This window comes from Mobula birostris, chromosome 4, assembly GCF_030028105.1.
Source record: "Mobula birostris isolate sMobBir1 chromosome 4, sMobBir1.hap1, whole genome shotgun sequence".
Classification (NCBI taxonomy): Eukaryota; Metazoa; Chordata; class Chondrichthyes; order Myliobatiformes; family Myliobatidae; genus Mobula; species Mobula birostris.
In genome coordinates this window covers 94,532,918-94,559,164 of record NC_092373.1, presented here as the reverse complement: position 1 = coordinate 94,559,164, position 26,247 = coordinate 94,532,918, and the positions used below count along the sequence as shown (strand labels likewise).

General features: G+C 42.7%; 1 protein-coding gene across 2 annotated transcripts in view; it reads right to left on the bottom strand.

Moving 5' to 3' along the window:
• septin2 (septin 2) overlaps positions 1-20,918 on the bottom strand; it is a 117,383-nt gene extending 96,465 nt beyond the window's left edge. Inside the window, exons 1-2 of one of the 2 annotated variants that reach the window (XM_072255802.1) lie at positions 20,853-20,918; positions 12,494-12,538 (exon numbers count right to left, since the gene is read on the bottom strand). In XM_072255802.1, coding sequence (XP_072111903.1) covers positions 12,494-12,520 — 27 coding nt within the window. In that variant the 5' untranslated portion in view covers positions 12,521-12,538; positions 20,853-20,918. Of the gene's footprint in view, positions 1-12,493; positions 12,539-20,207; positions 20,256-20,852 lie in introns of those variants that run through there. The other variant, XM_072255801.1, reaches the window with a different exon arrangement.
• Between the last annotated feature and the right edge of the window lie 5,329 nt (positions 20,919-26,247).

Below are 26,247 nucleotides of genomic sequence, written 5' to 3'. Positions count from 1 at the left end.
CATTTCAGCACCGAAGGTTTCATAGGAATGTTCTACCTTAGTGGGGGAAATACGGGACAAGGGCAGTCCCGAATGGGACAAACCAATTTAGCCCAATATACAGGATGTCTCGGAAAATACAGGACAATTGGCAATCCTATGTACAAGTTCAACAGTGCGTGACAGGGAATGAGGAAAGGTGCAGCTGACTCGTAGCGTTTCCTCGTGGCCCGGTAGCACATGCTTTGCCACCCGATACCAGTCCGCGGCCCGGTGGTTGGGGCCCGCTGCAATAGAATTCCCACTACCTCCAGCAAGACCCGCAGTTTAGGTGTACTTATCTAAGTTAACACGTCAGTAGTGCCAATCCACTGTACACCTCTGGTAGCATTCCATTTACCAAGGGTGCCCACTACTTTTGTGATTGTCCTTTTATACATCCCAGCCCCGGTGCTAATACTCGGGCAGCACTACATGAGCTCTGCAGTGCTGATACTGACCTTCAAACCACACACCCCAATAGTTTCTTTATTGCTGCTGGTGACTTCAACTATAGTAACTTAAAAACAGTCCTGCCTGAATTCTGTCAGCATGTTGACTTTGCTACCAGGGGTGAGTACACATTAGAACTGCTTTATACCTGGTGCATGTAAAGCTGCTCACTGCCCTCAACTGGAATATTCTGACCACTTATCCATTATACTAATTCTGATTAATTGAGTCAAAACAGTTCAAAGGAAGATAACATCTGGCTAGGAGCAAACTCAGCATTGTAGGACTGAAATGAGAGTGGAACAGGGATGCAGCTACCTACAACCATCACATTAACATCAATGAGTATGCGAGGTCTATATAGAGAAGTGCATTCAGGACATCACTGGTGAGGGCAAATGAGAATCTACGTGAGACCCAATCAGAAACCATGGCTGACTGCACAGGTCTGGCATGGCTGAGAGATCGTGATGCTGCCTTCAGACTGGGAGATCAGATGTCTCTCAGATCAGCACAAGCTGTTTTCCTGTACCATCAGGAAGGCAAAATTGAATTTACAGAGAATTTACAGCTATTAATAACTGTCTGTGGTACCAGAGACAAGAAGCACATATGGCAGGGCATTGAGACCATAATACACTGCAAGTACACCCTGCATGTCAACAGTAACACCTCTTTTCCTGATAAGCTGAATGTTTTTTATGCTCAGTTTGATGCACAGAACGATGTGTCAAAGAGAAAAATCCCCCTTTCCCCAAGGAGCAGGCTTTCTGTCTGGCTGCAGCTGATATGAGGAAAACGCTAGCCAGAATCAATCCACATAGCTACCAGGCTTGATAACATAGGTCAATTGCTCAGGAACTGTGCAGCCTAGTTAACAAAGGTTCTAACAGAGGTCTTCAACAACATTCTGGAATTGTCCTCAAAGACTTCAAGGCGGCCACCATCATCCCAGAGTCCAAGAGGGTGACAATAACTTGCCTCAACAACTACCATCCAGTGGCAATGACCTCAACAATAATGAAGTCCTTTGAGCGCTGGTGATTGCATTAAATCCAATCTTCCTGCTACAATGGACCTTCCCAGTTCGCTATCACTCAAATTGGTCCACTGATGTCATAATCTCCACCATGAGGGCCTGGGTATTGGGCATTCTGGGGAAACTGGGGTTTCCTGTCACACTAGCTACTTCCCCCAGATGTAACATGATGGGTTTGGACTGGATGTACCTCACAGTTCCTCATTTATGCTCATCATCCTGCTTAGGAGGAACTTACACTTTCTCAAAAGCAGCTCTGAACACAGGTTGAATGGACAAGGTTTTCAAGAATTTTTTTCCATTTCTCTCCTTGAATGCTCCAATGAGCCTTCTAACAATGGGAGTATTTGTTCCCACAACAATGGAAGCTTCACCCTTTTCAACTGGGTACAGACAGACCAACATTAACCAGCAGGTCTCAGCTTCTCCAATATCTGCTTCGAAAAACTCCAGCTTCAACAATAAGTAACCATCATACAGATAATCATCAGTACTAAGGCTCCAAATTTCCAGGGCACTGAGTGGCTTCAATGGTAAATGTGTCAAATACCAGTTGTACAATAACCTGAGAACCTGCGTCAAGTATGGCTCTAGCATAAATACATAAATACCCTCAATCCGTATGCTTGGTCCCACTAAACCTTCAGGAATAATGGGGTTTTACACTTAGTTTTTCCCTTGATACAATAATTGGAATGAGTTCTCTCTGAGATGCCAGGCCATCCCCTTATTGGGTCTCTTCTAAGTTTCCCCAACTTCTTTTGCTGTTTAAGCAACTGTTTGGATACTTTCCGAAGGTTTTCCTGACCTTCGCACTCCCACTTGAAATGTCCATCCATTCACTTCCCTAGTCAAGAGATCCTTGTCAGCAGCAGCCCTTGGCTTAGTACGTCCAGTTTCCTATCAGATTTGTCACGCTTGGTGGCAGCACTAGCCAACATCAAACCAAGATACCTCGGCTTGCAGGTTTTTCACTACATCCTGCAAAACCCCTTGTGTGTGGCATCTGGGAATGCTTCAGCAACTGAAGTACTGAGGACTTTGCCCTACTGATGGATTCTCCACCATTGTATTTTCCTGCTCTTACTTCTCTGATTAGCTCAACAAACAAGGGAGGGGGACATTCGAGTGCTTAAAGCAATCACGTCGCGTGACAGCACAACCTTCACAATTTGCTCCATCCTTAATCGATCTATCTCAGCCAGTTGAATGGCCCCTTTACGGCACAAGCAATGCAGTTGTCTCTCTAGCCTGAAAATGGAGGGGGGAGGGCACATCAAGCTGCCAGGAGTTTATACTGGACAAAATAGCACATAGCTACAATTGTATTTTCCTGTAGCTATCTTTTTGTAAATCCTGGCAATTTTACTTTCGCTAACTTTACAAGGATGATTTTGAAGCATCAAATAAACACCCTTGCATGACAGTGCTAAGCGACTCCAGTCATTTTTTTCCTCTTTGAAAATAAGTTCAACATTCTTTTTAAAACACTGAAATGAACAGAAGCTCCAATTCAACTACAAAATTTTTCATATTATACAGAGCTCAATTATTTGATCGTTTTCCCCAATGCAACATTTTCCCCTTTTCCCAAGAAATCCTAACTTGAACTCATGCTCTTGATGTTCTGCATAGTTTTAACCGTGCTTATTAGAGATTTCAAGCCACAGAACAGTAACAGAGACAACAACTTCAAATAGAAACAAATTATTTCTGTAGTTGACCTTTCTGTTGTAAAGCAAACCATACTGTTAAAAACTGAAAACCTATGACAGAATAGCATGCACTTCCTGAAAGTCACCGTTGGTAATAGATTTCACGCACCTGATACAATTCTCAATTATGGTTAGGTATACTAAAATTTCAATAATCTGGCATGCAGACTAATGTCTTAATGTATGGCAACTGGCTCTTTCGTTAGTCAAATGAGTACAAAATGGTGTGTAGCTAGAGCTAGGGGGTCTGAAGTATGGCTGGAGTCCAAATTATGGGCTGATTCTGTACCTGAAGTGACGAATAAGGTCCAGAAGAACAAAAGGTCTGGAATGTGAATAAATTGAGGTCTTGGTATATTTATCATTCCTTTTAAACTTGGCAGGTTCACTGCAAAATTTATAATATTGTGTAAAATGAAAAAGTTTGAAAGTAAAATGTTGGGGCATTATAAGCAAAATCTAATAGTCCAGCACTACCAAAATCCCAAGGGTGCCAGGTTATTCAATTTTTAAACTATATTTCTAGAATTTCATTGGCAACATGAACTTTATCACTAAACTAAACGATCTGCAACCTATGGTAACCTCCTCCAACTAACAGTTCACTTTGCTCTATGTGTCTCAAACTTTAAAAACCTTTACTCTACTTTCCACCCACTGACTTGCTTACTGAATTTCTGTATTGGACATGTTCATATTAAGAGATGTCAAGATTCCATTACACTCATCCTGAACTTGCATCTTTGCTTTATCACCAATCTCCCTTCAGCCTTTGAGCTCCTCCACTTCCTATTTCCAACAGGTAATCACAGCCTTTCTTCATAGCCACCATGCTAGATGGTATGGTGGCTTTGAATAAACGTTCTTTTCCCTCACAGATAGTCCTCATTGAAATTGCCCATGATAATTTTATTTACTTAATGCAACACAGTAGACTGCCAAACCTTTTGGATCAATGCCAACTCCTAACAGAGCAACCTTTTCAGGCTCATTCCCCTCCTTTTCCTGTAGCCTTGCAAATTATTCCAGTTTAATGAATGTCCTTTAGATTTCTGGCACTTACCCAACTAAAGGGAAAATTTACAGTAGCCAATTAACCTCCCAGTACTCTTTGGGATAAAATAGGTAATCAGAACATCCAGAAAACAATTAAAAAAGCAAGATCATGTGCCACTGGTACAGACCAGTGGCCCTGACATCTGCCATCATGAAGTGTTTTGAGGGGCTGGGCACAGCATGAAGTAACTTCAGCCTCCCAGACATCACTGATCCACTGTAATTCATCTACCACAAAATCAGGTCTACAGCAGACACCATCTCTCTGGAACACCTGGAAGTAAAGCACTGCGCTCGGTGTCAGATGTGGGAGGACTCAGAGACTCCCAGCCTCCCACATCTGCGCCAGGTGCATTGAGCTGTAGCTCCTGGGGGACCGTGTTAGGAAACTGCAGATGCAGTTCGATGACCTTCGTCTGGTCAGGGAGAGTGAGGAGGTGATAGAGAAGAGCTATGGGCAGGTAGTCTCATCAGGGCCTGGGGAGACAGATAAGTGGGTAACATTCAGGAGAGGGAACAGCAGGAGTCAGAGGCTAGAGAGCACCCCTGTGGCTGTACCCCTTGACAGCAAGTAGTCCTGCTTGGGTACTGTTTGGGGGGTGGGGGAAGACAGCCTACCTGAGGAAACAACAGTGACTGCGCCTCTGGCACAGAGTTAGGCCCTGTGGCTCAGAAGGGTAGGGAAAGGAAGAGGATGGTAGCAGTGACAGGGGACTCTATAAGGGGGTCACACAGGTGATTCTGTGGACACAGGAAAGGAACTCGGATGGTAGTTTGCTTCCCAAGTGCCAGGGTCCGGGATGTTTCTGATCACGCCCAAGATACCCTGAAGTGGGTAGGAGAACAGCCAGAGGTCGTGGTACATATTGGTACCAATGACATATCAGGAAAAGGGAGGAGGTCCTGAAAGCAGACTGCAGGGAATTGGGAAGGAAGTTGAGAAGCAGGACCACAAAGTTACTCATCTTGGGATTACTGCCTGTGCCACGCGACAGTGAGAATAGGAATAGAAATAGAATGAGGTGGAGGATAAATGCATGGCTGAGGGATTGGAGCAGGGGGCAGGGATTCAGATATCTGGATCACTGGGACCTCTTTTGGGGAAGGAGTGACCTGTACAAAAAGGACAGGTTGCACTTGAATCTCAGGGGGACCAATATCCTGGCAGAGAGGTTTGCTTAGATTATTGGGGAGGTTTAAACTAGGATTGCTGGGGGTTGGGAACCAAACTAAAGCGACAGAGGAAGAGGCGGTTGGTTCACAAATAGAGAAAGCTTGGAGCCAGTGCAAGAGGGAGGATAGGCAGGTGATCAAGAAGGAATGCACTCAGACCAATGGCTTGAGATGTGTCTATTTTAATGCAAGGAGTATTATGAACAAAGTGGATGAGTTTAGAGTGTGGATCAGTAATTGGAGCTTGGATGGCTCAGGGGCAGGAATGATTACTTAGAGTGCCAGGCTTTAGATGTTTCTGAAAGGACAGGGGGGGAGGCAAAAGAGGTGGGGGCGTGGCACTGTTGATCAGAGTTAGTGTCATGGCCGTAGAAAAGGAGGAAGATATGCAGCGATTGTCTACGGAGTCTCTGTGGGTAAAAGTTAGGAACAGGAAGGGGTCAATAACTCTACTGGGTGTTTTTGTTTAGACCACCCAACAGTAACATCAAGCAGCAGATAGGGGGACAGATTCTAGAAAGGTGTAATAATAACAGGGTTGTCGTGATGAGAGATTTTGATTTCCCAAATATTGATTGGCATGTCTCTACAGCAAGGGGTTTAGATGGGGTGAAGTTTGTTCAGTACGTTCAAGGAAGTTTCTTGACTCAATATGTAGATAAGCCTACAAGAAGAGAGGCTGTATTTGATCTGGTATTGGAAAATGAACCTGGTCAGGTGTCAGATCTCTCAGTGGGAGAGCATTTTGGAAATAGTGATCACAACACTATCTCCTTTACCATAGCATTGAAGAGGGATAGGAACAGATAAGCTCGGAAAGCATTTAATTGGAGTAAGGGGAAATATAAGGCTATCAGGCAGGAACCTGTAAGCATAAATTGGAAACAGATGTTCCCAGGGAAATATACGGAAGAAATGTGGCAAATGTTCAGGGGATATTCACATGGAGTTCTGCATAGGTACGTTCCAAAGCAACAGGGAAAGGATGGTAGGGTACAGGAACCGTGGCGTACAAAGGCTGTTGTAAATCTAGTCAAGAAGAAAACAGCTTATGAAAGGTTCAAAAGCTAGGTAATGATAGAGCGCTAGAAGTTTATAAAGCTAGCAGGAAGGAGCTTAAGAAAGAAATTAGGAGAGCCAGAAGGGGCCATGAAAAGGACCTGGCGGACAGGATTAAGGAAAACCCCAAGGCATTCTACAAGTATGTTAAGAGCAAGAGGATAAGATGTGAGAGAATAGGACCAATCAAGTGTGACAGTGGAAAAGCGTGTATGGAACTGGAGGAGATAGCAGAGGCACTTAATTAGTTCTTTGCTTCAGTATTCACTACAGAAAAGTATCCTGGTGATTGCAGGGATAACTTACAGCAGACTGAAAAGCTTGAGCATGCAAATATTAAGAAAGAGGATGCACAGGAGCTTTTGGAAAGCATCAAGGTGGATAAATCACTGGGATCAGACGAGATGTACCCCAGGCTACTGTGGGAGGTGAGAATGGAGATTGCTGAGCCTCTGGCAATGATCTTTGCATCATCAATGGGGCCAGGAGAGGTTCCAGAGGATTGGAGGGTTGCAGATGCCGTTCCATTATTCAAGAAAGGGAGTAGAGATAGCCCAGTGAGTCTTACTTCAGTGGTTAGTAAGCTGATGGAGAAGATCCTGAGAGGCAGGACTTATGAACATTTGGAGAGGCATAATATGATTAGGAACAGTCTGCATGGCTTTGTGAAAGGCAGGTCATGCCTTATGAGCCTGATTGAACTTTTTGAGGGTGTGACTAAACATACTGATGAAGGTAGAGCAGTAGATGCAGTGTTTATGGATTTCAGCAAGGCATTTGACAAGGTACCCCTTTCAAGGCTTCTTGAGAAAGTAAGGAGGCATGGGATCCAAGGGGAAATTGCTTTGTGGATCCAGTACTGGCTTGCCCACAGAAGGCAAAGAGTGGTTGTAGAAGGGTCATATTCTGCATAGAGGTCGGTGACCAGTGGTGTGCCTCAGGGATCTGTTCTGGGACCCCAACTCTTCGTAATTTTCTCCACCTGGATGAAGAAGTGGAGGGCTGGGTTAGTAAATTTGCTGATGACACAAAGGTTGGAGGTGTTGTGGATAGTGTGGAGGGCTGTCGTGGGACATTGAAAGGATGCAAAAATGGGCTGAGAAGTGGCAGATGGAGTTCAACCCAGGTAAGTATGAAGTGGTTCATTTTGGTAGGTCGAATACCATGGCAGAATAATAATAGATTAGATTATGAAGACACACAGCCCTCTTTTATTGTCATTTAGTAATGCATGCATTAAGAAATGATACAATATTTCCTCCGGTGTGATAATCACAAAACACAGGACAGACCAAGACTGAAAAAAAACTAACAAAACCACATAACTATAACACAGTTACAACAGTGCAACAATACCATAACTTGATGAAGAAGTCTATGAGCACAGTAAAAGTTCAAAGTCTCACAAATGTCCCACATCTCACGCAGACGGGAGAAGGAAGAAAAACTCTCCCTGCCATACCCGACCACAGTCCAACTCTGAGTCATCCGAAAACTTCCAGCTCTGATCAGCTCTCCGACACCGAGTACTGAGCGCCATCTCTATCTGAACTATTCGATTTCCATCTCAGTTGCCAACAGCAGGCAAAGCCGGGGATCTTGAGGTCTTCCCTCCGAAAGATTCCCGACCGCGCAGTAACGACAGCAGCAAACGAGCATTTCAGAAATTTTTCCAGGTGTTCCTCTGTGCTTTCACATCCATCTCCATCAAATCAGAATTGTCCACAGCCCCTATTTAACGGATACGATATCAATTTTCACCGGAGGGCTGCGCATGCGCGGTTTACTGCTCTCTCTCTCCTCCCACTGTATATATACCAACATATATTGTGAAATTTTTTAACTTTGCAGCAGTACAATGCAATACAAGCTAAATATAGACAAAAACTGAAGTACAGTAAGTATATATAGGCATCCATTAGTCTCGTGAGACTATGGATTTGCACCTTGGAAGGTTTCCAGGGCGCAGGCCTGGGCAAGGTTGTATGGAAGACCGGCAGTTACCCATGCTGCAAGTCTCCCCTCTCCACCCCAACGATGTTGTCCAAGGGAAGGGCACTAGGGCTGTTACAGCTTGGCACCGGTGTCGTTGCAGAGCAATGTGTGTTTAAGTGCCTTGCTCAAGGACATAACACGCTGCCTCAGCTAAGGCTCGAACTAGCGACCTTCAGATCACTAGACCAATACCTTCACCACTTGGCCACTGTCAAGTACCCCATAACTGGAATAAAGAACCAGCAGAGATGGAAAACACTTTGGAGTCCAGTATTGCTATTAACTAATAATATTTATTAGTAATTACGCAATACGGTAATACAAATGTAGATAAATCAAACACGTTAGCAATGATTACATATAAGTATATCAGTAAGTGTGAAGATATATGTATGAAAAACCAAGCTTCTTTAAGTCTAGGAATAAAAAGATACAGTCTTACGATGATCAGTAAAGTTCAATTCAGTTCAGTTCGTGGTATTCAGTTAAGTAGTAATGGAGAGACAGAGGGGGAGAGATTTAAGTCTTCAGGTGAGCAGACACCGTCAATCTTCTCGTTGTACTTCGAAATCCTTTAAAAGTCACCGGCTGTGACTTTAACAAAGGGGACAGGTTTTCTGTGGTGGAGTTATTACCCAGGCGAGGGTGGACACATGGCCAACTCCCCACCACTCAACCCTTTTCCTCTTCCCACTGCCAGAGTGATGGATCGATCCACCTGATCCATCCCCCAAAACCCACTTTTTCTGCGGGCACAACAATGCTCATTCAGTGTCCAAACATGTGTCTGAGGTCTGTATCATCTGACCTCCTATTTATCTCACCATACTGGGTACCGCCTGTCATTCAAGTAACTCCTCCTCCTCCTCTCTGTGAAGAAATGCACAAGCAGGCAAACTGTCCTTGAGAAGTGTCATCAACCTGCTGAAAATCATAACATCGAGTGTCCATTAAATAACACTGCCTTCGGTCACCATAGCAACTTATGAGCTGTTCGGTCCTGTCTCCAACTCCAACTCAGTAGAAATGCAAAGTCACTTCCAGTGCCTTAAAGTGACAGTCCAACCGTTAATCTTCGTCTCTCTCCCTTTTACAAACAAGCTATCAGTGGTAAATAACTCTCTCTCTTTTCAGAAGCACAGTTAATAGGGGTAAACGAGCACAGTTCATAGGGTCCCATCACAGCCACGCGCCAACACAGTAAGTGTATATATATATATATATCTATTAAATAGTTAGATTAATAAGTAGTGCACAAAAAAATGTAGTGAGGTACTGTCTATTTAGAAATCGGATGGCAAAGGGGAAGAAGCTGTTTCTGAATTGCTGAGTATGTGCTTTCAGACTTCTTTACCTCCCTCTTGGTGGTAACATTGAGATGAGGGCACGTCCTAAGTAATGGAGGCATTGCTCATGGAGATGTCTTGGATACTAGAGGCTAGTACCCATAATGGAGCTGACTAATTTTACAACCCTGTAACCCGCTTCGATCCTGTGCAGTAGCACCCCCCCCCCATACCAGAAGATGATCCATCCAGTCAGAATGCTCTCCATGGTACATCTGTAGAAGGTTGAGTATCTTAGGTGACAAACCAAATCTTCTCAAGCTCCTAATGAAACATAGCATACTTAAGGTTTAGAAAGCAAGGATCAGACAAGGCTCTTAAGAGTTTTAAGGTAGCTATGAAGGAGCCTAAGGGACTAATCTGCCTTTTAACGGTTCTGCCACAGGAATGAAAAGGTTAACACGTGAGGAGCATTTGATGACTCTGGACCTTGCTCTCTAGTTTGGAAGAAGTGCGGGGGGTGGGGGGTGAGAAATCTCATTGAAACCTATCGAATATTGAAAGGCTGAGATAAAATGGATGTGCAGAGGATGTTTCCAATGCTGGGAGAGTCTAGAACTAGAGGGCACAGCCTCAAAATACAAGAATGCCCCTTTAGAACAGATGAGAGGAGGAATTTCTTTAGCCTGAGGATGGCGAATCTGAGAAACTTATTCCACAGATGGTTATGGAGACCAAGTTATTTGGTATAAAGCAAAGGTTGATAAGTTCTTGATTTAATAATAAGCGTCAAAAGTTACCGGAAGAAGGCAAAAGAATAGGGTCGAGAAGAACAATAAATCAGCTATGATTGAATGACCGGGTATTCATGATGGCCTAATTCTGTCCCTGTATCTGAAGCCTTTGAAGTAACTCAGCATACCATCTCACCTGTTCAAAAAATATCCTAAATTGACATTCCTCGCCACTCACTGCCTCTGATAATCCACCCCCCCCCCCCCACCGCCAAGGGTTCATCCTCAACTTCTTTGTACAATCCACATATCACCAAACAGATTGGGTTCACATCAATCATACCCAGCTCCAAATACCTCTATCAAAACCCTCAAGTTAACTTAGCTTCTCCAATCTTTTTTCATGGATGAAATATAATTTCCTCCAACCAAACATTGCAAAATTCTGAATGCAAAGCCTTTGAATGCCACACTAGATTCATGACTTACTGCTCAGATGGGCAAATTGGCTTCCAATCTCTTACTGAATCTGTCAAGACCACTTCCCCAACAACTGTCTATCTCTGCTTTTCTACCCTTCACTTAGTCATATCAGCAATATGTCCTACTGTCTAGATTTCAAATACCTGCATAGTCTTCTCATCTGTCCTCTAACATTCCCAGCCTGACAATCCTTTAACAAACAAGAGAAGAAAAATCTACAGATACTAGAGATCCAAACAAAATGCTGGAGGAATTCAGCAGGCCTGGCAGCATCTATGGAAAAAAAAAGTAGTCGATATTTCAGGCCTAAACTCTTCAGCAGGACTGGAGAAAAAAAAAAGATGCAGAACAGATTTAAAAGGAGGGGGAGAGGAGAGAGAAACACAAGATGAAGGTAAAACTCGGAGGGGGGAGGGATAAAGAGCTGGTAATCTGCTCCTCCAACCTGAGTGTGGCCTCATCGTGACAGCAGAAGTCATGGATTGAGATATTGGAATGGGAATGGGAAGTGGAATTAAAATGGGTGGCCACTGGGAGATCACTTTTTCTGGCAGACGGAGTGTAAGTGCTGATAATCCTTTGTTCCTTTAACTTTGAACTTCCAAAAACCCTTTTTCCTTGCCATTAATAACTGTGTATCTACTATGGAATGGAATTCCACGTTTCCTGACTATGCTCCCTCTAATCTAATATGAGGCAGCATTAGTATGACCCAGAAAGAAAGTGCCAATTGAATGCATCCTGGAAGCATTTCAAACAGAATTCAGCAAACAAAAGTTAAAGAACCATGGAGAAAGTTGAGATTGAGCAAGAACTAATTGAACAGATTCCCTCAAAATCAGCATTAATCCAACATGCTAGAACCTTATAATTTTAAGATTTCATAAATCTCAATTCTATGACCTAATCATTGTTAAGCTTTCCAACCCCCTTTGGTTCAGCATACATTTCCTGCTCATTACGTCTCTAAAGCATCATTAGTCTTCCTGCATGTTAGTCAAAAGCAGTTTGTTGACTAGAGATAAAATAATTCTTTGTCATAAGCAAAAAAAAGTTTTCCCAAATTCACCCCATACAGTTCAAATCCAAAAGCAGCAACAATTACACTGAGCATCTACTCAGACAACCACACTGTCGCACTTACGCCTTTAACAAATTGTCAACCCATCCACTTCTATTTTTGAATCAGCACTGCCTCCATCTACCTTCGGAGACGGACAAAAAGCTCAAATTAGGGCCACGTTCAATCAACTTTCCACTGACTGCATCCCTTCTTCCTCCAACCACACACAGGTGGAAGAGCTATTTATTATTGCACATCAGAAGATGATGCAAGAAATACGGTCACCTCCGACTAAACTGACCAATACCTTCCTTTGTTATCACTTAAGAATAACTAGACTAAATTGACTGAGGGCACATACTTTGTACACCAATTAGAGAACGTGAAATGGAATGTGGTCTTTGTTCAAACGTACTTACCTTGAACTTGTCTGAAGACTGTGACATTGTACAAATAATTCTCACCTGAAAAAAATAAAAATATACTGAAGGCACCAGCAAAACTCGAACAAACAGCAAACATTGTCTTGATTTGTTGTAATGGATCTAAATGCATCACCATCAACAAGGTGAGGACAGGGTCCCATTTCTGCGCTATATGATTCTGATCCAATAAAAATGTTCCAACTGCCGTGGTAGGAATGTTCTGATAGGAATTTTCTCACAATTAACAAGTTACTATTGCTGTGAAACAAGGCAACTTTAGGTATTTGGTGACATTTCAAATCAGAACTACACTAGAGTAATTTGGTGAGGCCTTGTCGATATTCACCATAGGTTAGATGAGAATAACCTCTCTAATACTGTTTTGATAATAGACAGTTTCAAATCCTGTGTAGCTCAATGCTTAACCTCGAAGTCTGGTCAATCACCAAGCTTGGAAAAATGTTTGCAGACGTTTCGGCTCCAATTGGGAAGTCACCCGTGCATAGTTGAGCATGTTGTCTTCTCAGAATGCCGTTATCTATTCACTTTTGTATTTGACAACTGAATATATTATTGAATGAAGCTCTTTCTACTTAAACTTCTCTGAAATGAATGAAGTTTCATTCTTTGGGATTTCACAAGACTGCTGAGTTTATGTGTCCATAGTAGTAATTTTACGATTAGCTTTCCCTATGATTTTTTTTCTGCAGAAGAGATCAAGGGTCCAGGACACCATACTTGTATTTATCTCATTTACTTCTGATATAATACAATAACCTTTAACCATGTTTCTATTAAACAAGTTCAGTTGGGAAAAAAAATCAATGGTTAAGAAAAATCCTTACATCTATAAGCAGCTTACAGAACAACCCAACATTAAGGACTACAAACTCAGAATTCACCTTCACAAAAGAGCAACTCCTGGACTGTAGAAATGGAAGAATTTCCTTAAATAATGTACACGTGCATTTAAAGGAGAGTGTATTGTAATAATGCTTACTGGCTATTTTATGTTATTTGTGCAAATAAAATATTAACTTGCATCTGGAACACTGATAGCCACGGTCATTTTTTATTCAGGTGAACACGTGTCCAAGCTGTACTGATCTGCACTAACATTAATTTTTTTTTTAAGTGGCACCCAAAGCCTTCAATGAACATCTTAAAAGGACAGTTCATGAAATAACAAGTGTTGAGAAATAACAAGCTGCAATTATGTAAAGAACTACATTTGTACACAAGACCACGTGCATTGACAGTTCCTACTGTAACTGCCAAAATAAAACTCCATACAGAAATCAGAAGTAATTATTCAAACAACAATGCCACAAATCAAATCATTTCAGGTTCAGAAAGTACAAAAATATGTGTCTGATAATTGAAAAAAAGTTATTTGACTTCTTAATTGGGGAATTCAAAAATATAAACCACCTGTGACCTCCTATTTATTTTCAGATCAAGCTGAGAAACTATTGAGCTTCAGCACAAGTTGACAGAGGTCTATTTCTTTCCATGTAGTCTAATAACCACAACCATCTCTTCTAGTTCATAGCAACCACGAGCAAAAATCTGACCTTTAGACTTTTAGACCAACACCATGGAAAACCAGGAACAGCAGTACACTCACTCATTCCTTCATAGCATTCAAGGCAAAAGCAAAGTAAACACAAATCACCAGAAAATTATGGCATTTGTGAATTCAAGTACAGTTCTTCAATTTCCCATTCAAGTCAGCTCTACGGACATTTGAGCTGGAATATATCAATTCAAAGTCTGCAGACACTTTTGTAAAGGCTTTATTATCCTATGCAACAAAACCCCCAATGTAATTCATGCTAGTTTACAGAATATAGATGCTTCAACCATTCAGCAAAGGTGGTGATGGACAGTATGGCACTGATTGTATACTCAGTGCCTGGGTCATACACGAACTTGCATTTAGCTTCTGCAAAGTGTTGGAAACAAAGTCATATCATACAGAATGAGATGCAACATGCATTATCTAGTGACCAACAGCCCAGAGCAAAACACTGCAAGAAGATTAATTGTTCTCCCCAGTCACAGAAAGGAAAGCCTGGAGTGAAAACAAATGCTCAAAGAAACACCAAATAAGAAAAAAATAATAGGGGATAAAAGTAGATAATTTTGAACACCAGATTTAAAAGGAGAAATAGAAGGATTTGACAGAATTCCAAAGCCCTAGGTCTTAGGACAGCTAAATAATTACAAGAAGCCAATCTGAACAAATCTGATCCAATGAACCCACAAACCACTCACTGAATCTTTTCCCCCAAAAGACGAAACATTATTATAATTGGAGCTATACAAAATAAGAGTTGGAAAATAATTTGAGATTATAAAGTGGACCCCAACATGTTTTTATAAAAAGGCTTAGTAAGTGTGAATGATGGGACAGAGATACAGGACTCAGAAATCAAGTCAGAAGTAGAATGTTGAAAGACTGCAGAGGGTGAAATACAGGACAAGAGAATTGACCCTCTCACTTCAAGTCATTCACTAAAAGTACACTTACAGTGTTAAACTTTCATTCTTTCTTAGCTCATTGTTACCACAATTACATTACATCTGAATTTAACAAATTAAATGGCAAGAAACTCCCATGTCTTAAATACTTAACTACATTGACAATTTACACCACAAAAACAAACTTTCCCTATGTTACTCCTTACTAACTTATCAGAAACATTTTCTTCAAGCCTGAAAGTTACATCAGCAAGTTCTCAACAGCTGCACATTCCTAACAAGAGGAAAGTACACACTAATAACAATGACAATTTCTCCTCTTCATTAGTGAGACCTGTGGGAAATTAGGGGACTGCTTCGTTGAGCCCCTCCATAACATCTGCCAAAGGCGGAACTTCCCGGTAGCTAAGCATTTTAATTCCCATTCAGACATATCGGTCAATGGCCTCCTCTTGTGCCACAGTGGAGGAGCATCACCAGAAATTCCTTCTGGGTAGCCTCCGACCTGATGGCATGAGTATTGATTTTTCCTCCAAAAAAAAATCTCTCCCCCTCTCCCATTCTTCTATTTCCCACTCTGGCTTCTTACCTCTTCTCCCTCTGGGAACCCTCTTCTCCAATGGTCCACTCTCCTCTATCAGATTCCTTCCTCTCCAGCCCTTTCCCTTTCCCACCCACCTGGCTTCACCTACCATATTCCAGCTAGCCTACTTCTCCTCCTCCCACCTTTTTATTCTGGTGCTTTCCCCTTCCTTTTCAGTCTTGAAGAGGCTCAGTCTGTAACGTCGACTGTTTATTCTTTTCCATGGATGCTGCCTGACCTGCTGAGTTCAACATTTTGTGTGAGTTGCTTTGGATTTCCAGCACCTGCAGAATTTCTCATATTAATGACAGCAGATACTAGATGACATTAGAGTCAGAGTCATAGAGAAGTACAACATAGAAACAGGCCCTTCAGCTCATCTAGTCCATGCCAAAACCATTTAACCTGCCTACTCCCATCGAACTGCACCAGGACCATAATTCTCCATACTCCTACAATTCATGTACCTATCTAAACTTCTCTTAAATGTTGAAATCAAGCTCACATGCACCATTTGAGATCAGGGTGTGTTCAGGTATCCCTGATGATTTTTTCCTGCAGGAAGTATGTCAGCTGCAGCTCCTCTCCGACTGCATAGATGAGTTGAAGCAGCAGTTGGACCCACTGAGGACCATACAAGAGGCAGAGAGCATTAGAGACAGGCGTTTCAGGCAGGTGGTCACACCAAAAGTTGAGCCAGATAAATGGGTGACCTACTCTACACTGTATCAGCCTTGAATCTCATACATTGCAGAATATGCCAACCATTTCAGTATGTGTAATAGTAGTGGAAATGGTCAGTATTTATGTGATATCAGCCATTGCTCAGGGATTGTTACACAGGGATTGTTACTGAAGGACTCCAGTTAGTCCTGACAAAGGGTCTCAGCCCAAAACGTCGACTGTACCTCTTCCTAGAGATGCTGCCTGGCCTGCTGCGTTCACCAGCAACTTTTATCTGTGTTGCTAGCATAGATAGCATCATTGCTGGCTTGGGCATAATGAGCCAAGGAATACGTTGCTACACTCAGTGGCCAATTTACTAGAAAATGCTGTGGAACCCGGTGTGTTCTTCTGCTGTTGTAGCCCAACCACTTCAAGGTTTGATATGCTGTGCATTTGGAGACACGCTTCTGCATACCACTGTTGCAATGCATGGTTATCTGAGTTACTGCCACCTTCCTGTTAGCTTGAAGCACTCTAACCATTTTCCTCTGACCTCTCATTAACAATGTGTATTCACCCACAGAACTGCCACACACTGGATAGCTTTTTCCACACCATTCTCTGAAACTCTAGTGATTGCTGTGCATAAAAATTCCAGATCAGCAGCTGCTAAGATACTCAAACCACTCCATCATGTACCATCAAACATTTCATGGTCAATCACTTAGATCACACTTCTTCCTCATTCTGATGTTTTGTCTGTACAACAACTAAATCTCTTGACAATGTCTGCATCCTTTTGTGCATCAGGTTACTGCTGCATGATTGGCTGATTAGACATTTGCGTTAACCAGGAGATCTACAGGTTCATAAACACAAGAAGTTCTGCAGATGCTGGAAATCCAAAGCAATGCACACAAAATGCTGAGGGAACACAGCAGATGAAGCAGCACCCATGGAAATGAATAAACAGTTGACGTTTCAGGCCAAAACCCTTCTTCAGGACTGGAATGGAAGAGGGAAGATACCAGAATAAAAAGGTGGGAGGAGGGAAAAAGAATAGGTAGAAGGTGATGAGTAAAGCCAGGTGGGTTGGAAAGGCAAACAGCTGGAGAGGAAGGGATCTGATAGGATAGAAAAGTAGACCATAATAGGAGAAAGGGAATGAGGAGAGAAGGCAAGGGGGAGGTAATTGGCAGGCAAGAGGCCAGAGTGGGGAATGGGGGAGGGGGGGAGAGAGGGAGGGAGAAATTATTTTTTTTTAAACCAGAAGGAGAAATCAATATTTATGTCATCATGTTGGAGGCTACTCAGACAGAATACAAAGTGCTGCTCCTTCACCCTGAGGGCGGCCTCATTGTGGCACAAAAGGAGGCCGTGGACCAATATGTCGGAACTGGAATGGGAATGGCCACCAGGAAGTTCCACTTTTAGTAGATTGTGTGGAGGTACTCTACAAAGCAGCCTCCAAATCCACAATGGGTCTCACCAATGTAGAGGAGGCTGCATCAGGATCACCAGATAAAAGACAACCCCAGCAGACTTGCAGGTCAAGCGTTGCCTCACCAGGAAGGACTGTTTGGGGCCCCGAATGAAGCTGAATGGAGGTCAGGGAGGAGTTAAATGGACCGATGTCACACATTGGCCACTTGCAGAGATAAATACAGGTTTACCTAATAAAGTGGCCACAGTGTATGTCGACTATGCCAAGCTAAATGTATGTTGTGGACCATAATATAGGCATGCAATGAAGTGGTGAAATAGCTCGCTTTACTACCAATAAATTTGATTGACATATCAAGAATAATTTTCTGAGATGAGGCATAAAGCTTCACCAAATCTTAACTAAAATAATTAAGAAAATAAACATTACAAGGTGCTGAGGAAGAAAAGGAGAAATCACTCAGATAAAACTGAATGAGGGAGAGTATACTGTGACTAAGTTCAACATTTTTGATTGCAACAATTCTAAATCAGGAAGGTCCAAGACACTGCCTGAACTGCAAAAACTCATTTCTTTTCCTTCATTGAACAAGACAACTCTGCTCCCCTTTATTCAGGAATATTCACACAATGAATGCTATCACAGTAAGGTTGTAAACTCAAGTGAACAGGAAACAAAGTTAGTCCCTGAATTTTATCTGATTCTTATAACTTAGATTTCCCTACACTCAAACTCCTCTTTACCTAACTCCTTTAAGATGGGAGTCAAGTGCATTCTATAGTACTTGCACCATTTCTAGATATTTTTCTCCCAAGCCTTACCTGTTACCTAGTGGATGTGGTATGCAAATCCCACAAACCAAGTTTACACTAGGCCACACTACATACAGAACAAATAAAAATAGCTGAACTGTTGTCAAGTTTAAAAGTTCAATGGTTGGTGATTAGCTTCTAGTCTATCAGCTTCCATCTACTGTTGGTTTAAGACTGTGACATTGAGGTTTCTAACTTCCTATGAGATTAACAGTCAAAATCAGGATGAAAGCAAGCTACTGCAATTTAGCAAATTTAGTTTGATGATAAAACTCAATCCTTTGGGATCAGATGGAGTAAATTAAAACCTGTTCAGTAAAATCTTCATGCCTCATTGAAGGAAACTCCAAAGTCCTTCACAGAAAACAAAGGAAGTGTCTTAAATACTTAAATATAGGCTAAGATATCCCTTGTAATGCATAAACTAAAGATGAAGATATTTAGCTAATTTAGAGCTGCAATGAAGTCAAACTGATAGTATGAGCTGAACTCTCCCTAACAGTCGTTGGGTCAGAGTACTATAGCACTGAAACAAGTCCGTTGGCACACCTAGACTGCACCGATCTATTATTCTGCCTTGTGAGTTGACTCCTACCTGGACCAAAACTCTCCATACCCCTCCCATCCATTTACCTATCCAAACTTCTCTTAAATGTTGCAATTGAACCTGCATCCACCACAGGCAGCTCATTCCACACTCACATCACCAGTGCTTCCCCTTACATTTCACCTTTCACCCTTAACCCATAACCTCTTGTTCTAGTCTCACCCAACCTCAGTGGAAAAAGGCCAGTGTGCCTTTTCTTTACCACCTGTGACGCTACTTTCAAGGAAACATGGATCTGTATTCTCAGATGCATCTGTTCTACCACACTCTTCGGTGACCTACTGTTCACTGTGCAAGTCCTATTTTGCCTTGACCTCGCAAAGCGCAACACCTCACATGTATCCACATTAAATTTCATCTGCCCTTTTCAGCCCATTTTTCCAGCTGGTCCAGATCCCATGGCAAGCTTTGATAGGCTTCTTCATTGTCCACTAAGCTCCTAATCTTGGTGTCATCCGCAAACTTGCAAACCCAGTTTACCACCTTGTCATATTTATTCAAAATTTAGATGATAAACAACTGACCCAACACCAATCCTTGTGGCATACCACTAGTCACAAGCCTCCAGTCAGAGGCAACCATCTACTTCTAAATCTGTTCTTTATAATTCTAACTGTCTACAAAAAATACTGTTTTCTTAACAGCAGAAAGGTGATTTGAAAATGGCAACTAGGTAGAAGGAAACTAGGAATAAAATTCTCTAAGACACAATTTCACTTGAAACTAAGGCACTGATCTGAAAATACAACATATTCCTCATACAAATGTCATCAATCCCTTGTTACATTTCACAAATACAATACTAGGATTCATTGTTGAGCTACCAATCACAGTTCTACCAAAATATAGTTTAGATCTTCAATGGACACCATTCTTCAGTATCTAGGTTATTATACATTGTTAGGGCTGGAGAAATTTAAGGGAACTTTGTACCAACACCAAAATACTACAACTAGCAACAATTACACAAAGATCACTTGTAACCAACAAAATTAGGTCTCAGTCATATCACAAAAATTGCCTTTAAAACATTGGTACAAAACATTTGAATTCAAAGTGACTAAAAATGTAAAGGAAAGAACAAAGGTTATAATTTGACAAAGCTTACCGACCTTAAATATAATTGAAGATCCTTGTGCTCTCATATATGAAAGGCAGCAATCCAATAGCCAGGAGACAACAGTACTGTACACAACATTACAATGATTTATACAATGGTTACCGCATCCCTAAACGGTATTGTCGATTATCAGAATGCTAAAACATATACAGTACTCCTCTTTATTCAATCATTACACTGAAGAAAGTAATTTAGTCCATGTTTCAGTATTATACACATATAAAATTTCCACTGGCATGGTTGGGGGAAATACTCCCCACACTATCCACAAGCCTTTCACTTTATACACGTTAACCCTTCTCCTACATCTCTCTCCCCGCCCCCATCTCTTTCTCTATCCTCCACCTTACATTTCCCCATCAGCTCTGATACCAGCGCTCCTACAGTTCTCTCCTTCGTGCCTGGGTCAACCCCACACCTCTTCCCCTTCCCTCGAGGCCATTCCGCAATTCACCCCCTCCACAGACATTCGCCTCCGGAAAGAAAGCGGCCATCCCTGTCCCCAGATCCAACAGCAAACTCTCGGCCGGTGTGCATCCACATTACTAATACAGCAGCCTAAGAACGAACACACCCGCCCTCCCGCCCCCCAATAGTGCTGGAGACCGGGTAAGAGCAGAGCTACCTCCGGACTTACTTCAGAATCACTGGCCGACGGTCTTCTCCAACGGCGCCCTCCTCCTCCCGCGCTCGACCGACTCTCGCGAGACTAGAGCCGCACCCCAAGGGGCGGGGCCTGTTTAAAGAGCCGGCCGGGCGACTGCTGGGGTGGATGTTCTCTTCTGAGACGCTGAGCTGAGCAATTAACGGATCTCTCTCTTTCATGGTGGATGGAGTGGAGGTGCTCGACAAAGCAGACCCCCAATTTACGTCGAGTTTCACCAATGTATAGGAGGCTGCATTGGGAGTACAGGATACAATAGACAACCCCAACAGATTCACTTGAAAGGACTGTTTAGCCCTGAGTGGAGGTAAGGGAGGAGGCAAAAGAGCATGTATAGCATTTCGGTCACTTGCAGGGGTATGTGCCAGGAGACAGATCAGTGGAGAGGGAAGAAGAGACAAGGGAATCATGGAGGGAGCAATCCCTGCAAAAAGGGGAGAGTGGCAGGGGGTAGGTGAAGATACGTTTGGTGGTAGAAGAATAATCTCGCTGAAGATGTCAGAATTTACGGAGGATGATGTATTGAATGCAGAAGCTCATGGGGTGGTAGGTGAGGACAAGAGGAACTCTATCACTAATGAAGTGGTGTGAGGATGGGGTGCGTGCGGATGTCTGGAAAATGGAGGAAATATGGACAAGGACACCATCATTGATGGAGGAAGGGAAACCATGCTTGTTGAAGAAAGAGGCCATGTCCTGGAAAGGAAAGCCTCATCCTGGCAACAGATACAGTGGATACAAAGGAACCTCCGGGAACATGGTGGTGTGCTCGGATGCAGGAGCTTGGATGGGGTCAACTAAAAGTGGTATTGTCTGTTTTAAACATCGGTGCGCAGTCTTACAGTGAGTGATCATCTTAGTTGCTTTTCTTGTGATCGTAAGACCCTGTTGGACATTGGTGGTGTGGAATGCTAGAGAGCATCTTAACATACTGCATCTCTGTGTGGTATCTCAGTTGTACAGCAGCTGATAGGAAAGCACTTCAGCAGGTCGTCTCTAGCGCACAGATCATCAGGACACAGCTCCCAGCCCTGGAGGACACCAACAGTCCTCGCTGCCTAAGGAAAGCTACAAGCATCTGTAAGGACAATACACACCCATGCAGTCATCTGTTTGAACTTCTTCCATCTGGCAGACAATGTAAGATTTTCTATACCCACACTTCCAGACTGAAAAATAGCTTTTTCCCCAGAGCTACTATTGCTTTGAACCAATCGATCAAGCATCATCCATAAATTTGTTATATTGCTACTTTAATACTGGTTTTATAGCTGTCGTGCATCTGAGTTGTGCTTTTATACTGCTGGACATTGCTTGTACTGGCTGGTTACTTGATTTTACTTATTGTTTATTTTATTTGTTGTTTTATAGCATTGAGTATGAGAGTTGCAAACACATTCTTGCTGTATTGATGCATGACAAATTATACTATGCAATGACAATAAAGATATTTCAATTTCAAGCCCAATTCATTGGTTTATTGGTGTGTGGCAGGGAGCTGCATCACCTTGGTTGTAGTGAGGACCAAGCCTCAAGCTGAGATATTGCCTGTATGCAGCCACCCAGGGAGATGTGTCAGAGTCAGGCGTTACCCTGGAGTGCCGGAGGCAGTGCTGCCCCCCAGCGTTCGCTCCACAGAAGACAAGTTGTATTGTGTTCAACTGCAGACTGCTGCAACATTCATGGACTCAGGGACTTGGATTATTTGTTTTGTGTAACTGTATTTTCCTTCTATCTTATGCTGTTGTGCTTTGTGCTGTTTATGACTGTTGGTAGTGTTTTGCACCTTGGCTGGGTATTCATGTATGGTTGAATGACAATTAAATTTGAACTTGATAAAAAGCACCAATGATTATTGGTGAATAGGTGCGACCTGATGGAATTAATTGGTAAATTGGATTATTATTGTCACATATACATGGTACAATAAAAAACATTGTTTTGTATATCTTCTATACAGATCATTTCATCACATCAGTAGGATGAGGTAATACAAGAGAAAAGGAATAAGAGATTGCAGAGTATTTAATTACAATTGCAGAAAATGTGCAGATCCGATGTAGCACAAAAAGTAAGATACACAATAATAAGAAAATACAATAAATATAAATACATAAGAACTTATATTCATGGACACAATGGGGGCAGTTGAGTTTCTTTAGCCTCCTGATGAAGTAGAGTTGCTAATATGCTTTCATAGTCATAGCATCCGTGTGGTTAGACATGGCAATGTTCACTCCAAGGAACCTGAAGCTCTCAACCCTCTTGACTTCAGCACCATTGGTAAAAACAGGAGCATGTGCACTATCCCTGAAGTCAATGGCCAGCTTGTTTGTTTTGCTGACACTGGGGGAAAAGTTGTAATGACACCATGTCATGAGGATCTCTATCTCTTCCCTGAAACTCTAACTCCTTATTATCTGTGATTTGACCCACACAGTAGTGTTAATTGCAAGTGCAGTTGGAGTTAGAGCGGAAACGAGAGAAAATCTGCAGATGCTGGAAATCCAAGCAACACACACACACAATGCTGGAGGAACTCAGCAGGCCAGGCAGCATCTGTGGAAGAATACAGTCGACGTTTCGGGCCGAGATCCTTCATCAGGACTGGAAAAAAAAAGACGGAGTCAGTTAGAAGGTGGGGTGAGGGAAGGGAGAAACACAAGGTGAGAGGTGAAACTGGGAGCAGGAGGGTGAAGAGCTGGGAGGTTGATTGGTGAAAGAGATACAAGGCTGGAGAAAGGGGAATCTAATAGGAAAGGACAGAAGGCCCTGGAAGAAAGAAGAGGGAGGAGCACCAGAGATGGGCAGGCGAGGAGATAAGGCAAGAGAGGGCAAAGGGGATAGGAAATGGTGAAGGATGAGGGGTGGGGGAATTGCCAGAAGTTTAAAGAAAATGATGTTCATGCCATCAGATTGGAGGCTACCCAGATGGAATATAAGGTGGTGTTCATCCAACGTGATTCCTCCTGGCACTTAGCCTAGCAAGCTGAACAAGTGCTCCACTTGCCCTTACAGCATTTCTCTCACTAACATTCGGGGCTCAAAACAGTCCTTCCAGGTGAGTTGACACTTCACTTGTGAATCTTTTCAGGCCATATACTGTGTTCGGTGCTCCCGGTGTGGCCTTCTGTATATCGGTGAGACCCAACGTAGATTGGGAGACTGCTTTGCTGAGCACCTACGCTCCATCCGCTAGAACAAGTGGGATTTGCCGGTGGCCACCCACTTTAATTCCACTTCCCATACCCATTTTGATATGTCTATCCACGGCCTCTTCTATTGTCACGATGAGGCCACACTCAGGTTGGAGGAACAACAGCTTATATTCCATCTGGGATAGCCTCCAACCTGATGGCATGAACATTGATTTCTGTTTTCTGGTAATGCCCCCCACCCCCCCTTCCATTCCCCATCCTCTTTTATTCACTCACCACATCTCCTTGCCTCTCCATCTCTGGTGCTCCTTCCCCTTTTTTTTCTAGCAGGGCCTCTGCCCTCTCCTATTGGACTCCCCCTTCTCCAGCCCTGTATCTCTTCTACCAATCAACTTCCCAGTTCTTCAGCCCTCCCCCTCCAGGTTTCATCTATCCCCTTATGTCTCTTTTTTTTTCTCCAGTCCTGCTGAAGGGTCTTGGCCCAAAACTTGCAGAATTATCTGCAGCTTAATGTGAAAAAGACTAAGGAGCTGGTGGTAGACCTGAGGAGAGCTAAGGTACCGGTGACCCCTGTTTCCATCCAGGGGGTCAGTGTGGACATGGTGGAGGATTACAAATACCTGGGGATACGAATTGACAATAAACTGGACTGGTCAAGGAACACTGAGGCTGTCTACAAGAAGGGTCAGAGCCGTCTCTATTTCCTGAGGAGACTGAGGTCCTTTAACATCTGCCGGACGATGCTGAGGATGTTCTATGAGTCTGTGGTGGCCAGTGTGATCATGCTTGCTGTTGTGTGCTGGGGGCAGCAGGCTGAGGGTAGCAGACACCAACAGAATCAACAAACTCATCTGTAAGGCCAGTGATGTTGTGGGGATGGAACTGGACTCTCTCACGGTGGTGTCTGAAAAGAGGATGCTGTCCAAGTTGCATGCCATCTTGTTCAATGTTTCCCATCCACGACATAATGTACTGGGTGGGCACAGGAGTACATTCAGCCAGAGACTCATTCCACCGAGATGCAGCACAGAGCATCATAGGAAGTCATTCCTGCCTGTGGCCATCAAACTTTACAACTCCTCCCTTGGAGGGTCAGACACCCTGAGCCATAATTGTGCAAAATTCGTAGACACATGTAAAAAAAATCTGTAAATTGAAGATGCTTTCAAAAATAATGAAAAGTTTCTAAATAAATAAAAAAAATACCATTTGGTGTTACCACTCTTTGTCTTGAACACTGCATCAATTCTCTTAGGTACTGTTGTGTACTTTTATAAGAAAATCAGTTGTTCCAAGCAACTTGGAGAACTTGCTGCAATTCATCTGCAGACTTTGGCTGTCTTGCTTGCTTCTGTCTCCAGGTAATCCCAGACAACCTCGATAATGTTCAGATCAGGGCTCTGTAGACGTCATAACAGCTGAAACCATATTAAAAACTCTAGGGTGCCTAAGACCTTTGCACAACACCATGCTTCTTAATATTGGAATTGAAACTTGGCTGGAAGCTGTGATGGTGGGGATCCTGGGAGAGAATGAAGATGAATCACCCTCTCAGCAGTTTCAGCTGAACATGGCTGCACCTGCATGTCCTGCCTTTTCTTTGGCAGGCCCTGCCATCAGTTAGAATGAGGATGTTCTTGGAGCTTCCTCCACTTGTTAGCTGTTTAATTAACATCTACCATTCAAGACCAGATGTGGTAAGATTACAGAGCACCTTTTATTTGGGCTCTGTATTTATAAAACATTTTTTTCTTTGTTCACATTTCTTGTAATTTTTAATGGAAAATTTTTTGCAGTACAAAGTCAGCACATGGCTCAAAATTATGACTTTGCAGTTTGCCTTATGGGTCAAATCTGCCACAAAAGGCTGTTCCAAATATAACTGCTGGCACTTACCTGTACAATTGAGTGGAAGTTTGAGAGTCCTGTACGAGCTTTTGTAAATGTGGAAGTCGAGAAGCTTCAGAAGGCTGATCATCCCTGACAACATCGCAAAATTCTGACTTTGGGTTCCTGATGGAATATAGCAAACAGATATTTCCCAGCAGTTACTTGTCTATCAAACTTACACAATTTAGACCTAATGCTCGTCCAGCCACTCTTCAATTCAATGAAGAAAAGCTGCAAAGAGAGTTAAGGGTCAAGCAATTTTACTTTACTTTATTGAATTGAGTTAATTTAAATGTATTTTTATGACTTACTTTTTGAAA